Source organism: Leuresthes tenuis, unplaced genomic scaffold (assembly GCF_036924035.1).
Source record: "Leuresthes tenuis unplaced genomic scaffold, fLeuTen1.0.hap1 SCAF_22, whole genome shotgun sequence".
NCBI lineage: Eukaryota > Metazoa > Chordata > Actinopteri > Atheriniformes > Atherinopsidae > Leuresthes > Leuresthes tenuis.
The window spans coordinates 15,710,978-15,715,749 of NW_027325376.1; the positions used below are offsets into that span (position 1 = coordinate 15,710,978).

General features: G+C 39.6%; 1 protein-coding gene across 2 annotated transcripts; it reads left to right on the forward strand.

Moving 5' to 3' along the window:
- The first annotated feature begins 2,174 nt into the window (after positions 1–2,174).
- Positions 2,175–4,523, forward strand: LOC140282226 (uncharacterized). Of its 2 annotated transcripts, XM_072376817.1 has the most exons (6): positions 2,175–2,228; positions 2,304–2,636; positions 2,794–2,835; positions 2,944–3,054; positions 3,159–3,193; positions 4,281–4,523. In XM_072376817.1, exons 1-6 carry the CDS (start codon positions 2,183–2,185, stop codon positions 4,401–4,403), a joined length of 690 nt encoding a protein of 229 aa, XP_072232918.1. In that variant the 5' UTR covers positions 2,175–2,182; the 3' UTR covers positions 4,404–4,523. The 2 variants fall into 2 exon arrangements, with proteins under 2 accessions (XP_072232918.1, XP_072232919.1); XM_072376818.1 differs by lacking the exon at positions 2,944–3,054.
- Positions 4,524–4,772: the final 249 nt, after the last annotated feature.

Genomic DNA, 4,772 nt, shown 5'->3' on the forward strand with positions numbered 1-4,772 from the left:
CACAGAGAAACTGCTGGAGAACAGAGAAAGATCACACTCAAACTCACCCTAAGGCTGGAAATATGTACACGGTTAACTACACATACGCATGTTTAGCACGGCTGCCTCATGTATCCTGCGTTTGTTTAGTCCGTCGGTCGTGTATGTCTTCAGAAATTAAAGCTATAGTGTGTAAGTTTTATGTGTCTATAAATATCCGTTTCACTCAAGGAGCTATAAGAGGAGTTGATACAACGCTGATTCAGCCATTCGGCTCCTCTAACACCTCACTGAATTTTTCAGTATTTCTTCTTTTTGTGTTTGGCGTCATGGGGTGACATTCACACGTTGGTGCACAGGAAATGACGTATTCTACTTGGTTTTGCCTTAAAACGAGAAGGGAGGGGGGAGGAGAGGGCTGCTGGAAGCCACATGGAGAATACAAAGAAGCGACCAAGAGTTTCAGAAGTGGATCGCACTAAAAAAAAGGCTTTCCATTCGGCAGGGGGGAGGGGAGGGGAGGGTTGTACCAGTCCATCGGCCGCATCGTTGTAATAACGTATAAATCCTCTAGGGGTCATCAGAAGTTACGCACTATCGCTTTAATGTTGTGTGTACACAAGCTGTAATATGTAGGTGCGCAGTAGGGGGTGTGTAAGGCTTGTGTTTGATGTTTTAGTGTTTTTCACAGCCAATTTTCTTGAGACGTGATTGGTTTAACAGCCTCACATACCTTCTAGGACAGTGGTTCCCAACTGGTCTGGCTTAAGGACCCACCATCATTTGTTATAGACAAGCTGCGATCCAGGAACATTTTTAAAATCTCAAATGTCTTTAATGAAAACATGTTGCAGTTTGAACATGACATAAAACAGAATATCACAGTGTGTCAATAGTCACAAAATTCAAGTTTAACGATAAACAAAAGCAAACAAAAGAGTGTGACGGTTGAGAGGAAAAATTCCCTTTAACACTCAAGTGGCTGCATTTTTATTCAAAATCAAAAAGTGCACTGAGGTCGTTTCCCCCCTTTTGTCCTCAATATAAGAAAATCCATATTTTATATCGTCAATGTCGTACCTGCGTTTACCCATGGTCACTCTCATATGAAAACAAACCGGAGCTTTTCTTCTGTCTGTGAAATGGCGGGTGTCGATTAGCATTACAGGGTATTGTCGCCACCTACTGTTTAGGAGTGTGAATGGCATGCATTCTGAGCCCTTCAAAATTAAAGCATGGTCATTTTTCTGAAGATTTTTTTTTCCCAGTCAGAGTCTGGCGACCCATTGAAAACCGGTCCTCGACCCGAAAGTGGGTCGCGACCCACCAGTTGGGAACCACAGTCTAGGATACCACCACTATCATTTTTTTTTGTTGTGATCTGAAGAGCAACATCATGTTAACCTCTTCTATTGATGCCGTGTTTCTTGTTTTATCAGAGTGATTCTGCTTATATCCTTTAAATCTGACAGCAGCTTCCAGTCCAGATGATTAAGTGTGCCCCCTTGTGGAACTCTCTGGTAATGACCATAGTAACAGGACAGTATGTGAGCAGTTAAAGTGTGAACAAAGATGGATGCTTACGTGATTGCCAGGAGAAACAGCAAGTATATTTTAAGCCTGTCACTGGCACTAATACAAGAAGAATAAGCTTTATGACATTTAGTCCTCTGTGAGATCACCCAACCCTTACTGGCATCTCTGACCATCCCTTCATTTTTAATGTTGAAAATTCTCGGGTTAGGTGTCCTTGAATAGTTGCAGTTCATAGAATAGAATAGAGAGATCAAGAAATATCCAACAATATCACTGTTGTGTGATGATTAATGAAAATATTAAGCATTTGCTTTCATGTTTTGTTCGCTGACAAAAAACAACGTGAACACGGTGGATGAAAAAACACTTCATGCTTCAACTTGTTCACACAGGCTGATCGATGTGGAGATCAGAAATGTTCTGAAGAAAACTGAGGTACATTATTACCAGCTTTCAAAACTGTTAACAATCTTTAGCTTGATTGACACCATTTGTTCCAAGGTTCATCTGACGCTGGACTATTAGTCTCCAACCACCACCTGAGAACTCTGTTTCATCTGAACCTCACTGTGCTTGACAACATGAAAGAGAAAAAACACCCCGCCTCTACGGACCTCTTTATAAGAGCTGAGAGGACTAAAGTTACAGTGACACGGTTAGACACACGATGAGGATCTTTATCCTGATAACAGCTTTGTTTCTCTGCAGCCTCAGTAAGTACTGCCACCTGTAGTCACAGTAACAGCTGAATATTCAGTTTGTGATGTTCTCTCTGCTGTTTGTTTCAGGCTGGATCTGTGAGTCTCACACTGTGGAGGTCCAGTCTGGTGAAGACGTCACTCTGCTGTGCTCCAACATTTCCACATCTACAACCCAGACAGACTGGTTCAGAGTGGTCAACAGAACTAAACCCAGCTGTATCGCCTCTACGTTTGGTGCTCATGGTGAAGCCTCATTCTGTGATGGATTTCAAGGTGGAAAATTTGAGATGAGCTCCAACAACACCACTGTTTTACTGAAAATCAAATGGGTGGATTTCTCTGACTCTGGACTGTATTTCTGTGGATTCTACATGACGAGACACATAGTGCTTGTCAATGCAACAGAGTTAATGGTTCGAGGTAAGATTAGGTTCTTTTGTACAATACAGACGTTATTTTTTCTCATCATGTGATTTGTAAATCTCAAAGTTATCATCACAGAAGCATGAAAACAGCCCAAAGACAAACAGGGAATTCATATGAATCAAATTAGATCACACCAGTGTTTTCTTTGCAGGTAACGATGAATCTGATGGAGAAGCACATTTGAACACTGAAAGTAAGGTTCCTCCTTCTCTGGAGATTTATCTCACATCTCTTTAGTTATTGCAGTATCAACCAAACATGAAGCTGACTTTGAAATGTTTTATGTGTAAATATCTTGTAGAAGAACCTGATAGAATGAAAGACCTGATGAGTGTGATCCTGGGAGCTCTGACTGTTTTCCTCACTATAGCAGTCATTATTCTGGGTGTAAGAATCAGGAGACTTCAGACAGGTACAGCTGACTGTTGCACATCCTTCTGTAACTTCTTGTATTTTTATCCTCCAGCTTACAGAGACAGTAATGATTAACTCTTTCTTTTGTATTTACCTTTTTAGCTGTGAGGGAAGAACAGCAGCCAAATAAGAGCAAGGTGAACCTACTTCTATAAACTTTTTTCTTTTTAAAAAATGTACATTGAAATAAATTTAAATGCATTTAAATATGATTAATCTGTGAATAACATCTGCCTGTGGCTTCAAACGGTAAGTTCAGACAGGCAGTCATAGTCTCTCATCATTAGTGCTGTTACAGAACATTTTAAAACTCTAGTGTGAACTGTAATTTTCAGTTTAACTTCAATTTTAGTGGTTTCTGTTTACTGTGATGTGTGAAAAAAAGTTAGAACAATACTTGTTACCTTTACCTTAACTTAAGTGGCTTTTTCTGATTGAAACACTCGACCATAAGTTATTTTATCAAAATAGATCATTTCTGCTGCACCGGAGAACTAAACCATTGAGTTGTGTCTCGCCTCTGAAGCGTGTTTGCAAAATCTGAAATGCAGCTTAAATCAAAAAAGTCAAATAATGTAAGTTAATAAATTATTGAATAGTTTGAACTGAAATGCAATGTCACAGCAGACAGTAAATGGCAGTAAAGAAGTACTAAAAAGAACTGAAACATTAATTTCAAGATTATGTTAAAGTCATTGCATTGTCAGTTCTGTGTTTAGCTTTCTGTCATTCAGTGTGAAACTCTGAATGCTTCGTTTTTCTAGACTGAAGAGCAGAGAAAACCTCCAGCTTGACTAAACCTTGAAATTTTACATCGTAATATTCAATATTTAGGTTTTGTCAGGAACTTACATTTTAAATCTTTTCCAAAAGGAGGTTTTGCATGTCCAGCAGTGTAAATTTGTTGGGAAGTATCACGAGAGTCTAAAAAAACCTGTTCACCTGTTCAGCTTCACTATTTATTTCACTATTTCACTATTATCCATCAATCAAACATTTCAGTCCTTCGTCACAGCAGGTTTTTTTTCTTTGTTTTTGAGAGTGTTTTAGATTATTCAGCACAGCTGGTATTCCATTGAACATCTGGTTCCATCATTTCAGTTAAAATCAACTAAACTTTGATCACAACTTTGAAAATATTAGTTGGTATGAATAAAATCCAGCAGTTTTTCATATTTCTGACCAACTCAGCTGCAGTGTGTGACTGAACATTTTCATTTTCAGAATCAGGCCTCAGATGATCTGAACTACGCAGCTCTAAATTTCCAGGCCAAAGCAAAGAGAAGCCGCAGGCCTGCATCAGAGAGGAAGGTGGAGCCACATGTTGTGTATGCTGCCACCAGATAGAGTCAGGAAGCAGCTGGAACTGCAGCTCAGAGAGGAACTCAGGCTTCATCACATTCACCTGCTGATGTTTCTGTGTCTGTTTGAAAGAGTCCTGAGCAAAAAATAAACTGAATGTTCCCATATTCAGACTCTTAGTGTCTTTTTCATCCTTTTGATTTTGTCTCTGTTGCTGTCAAAGTCTGGGCCCACTTTGCAGATGTTCTAATGAAGAGAGTCAAGTGGTCTGCTGTGGGAGGAGTGAGATGCACATGAGTGTCAAACAGGAAGAAACAGCAGAGTGTGGTTTGAGCTCAGCTGAGATGAAAATCATGAAGGCTATGAAGTCAAACCTCTTTCGGAAAATATAGAAACAACATCAGTATAATCTTA

Excerpts from the sequence above, each read along its gene's own strand:
- LOC140282226 (XM_072376817.1), top strand. The coding sequence starts at position 2,183 with ATGAGGATCTTTATCCTGATAACAGCTTTGTTTCTCTGCAGCCTCA. Across the intron at positions 2,637-2,793 it reads AACAGAGTTAATGGTTCGAG|GTAACGATGAATCTGATGGA; the intron begins GTAAGATTAGGT and ends TTTTCTTTGCAG. Across the intron at positions 2,836-2,943 it reads AGCACATTTGAACACTGAAA|AAGAACCTGATAGAATGAAA; the intron begins GTAAGGTTCCTC and ends AATATCTTGTAG.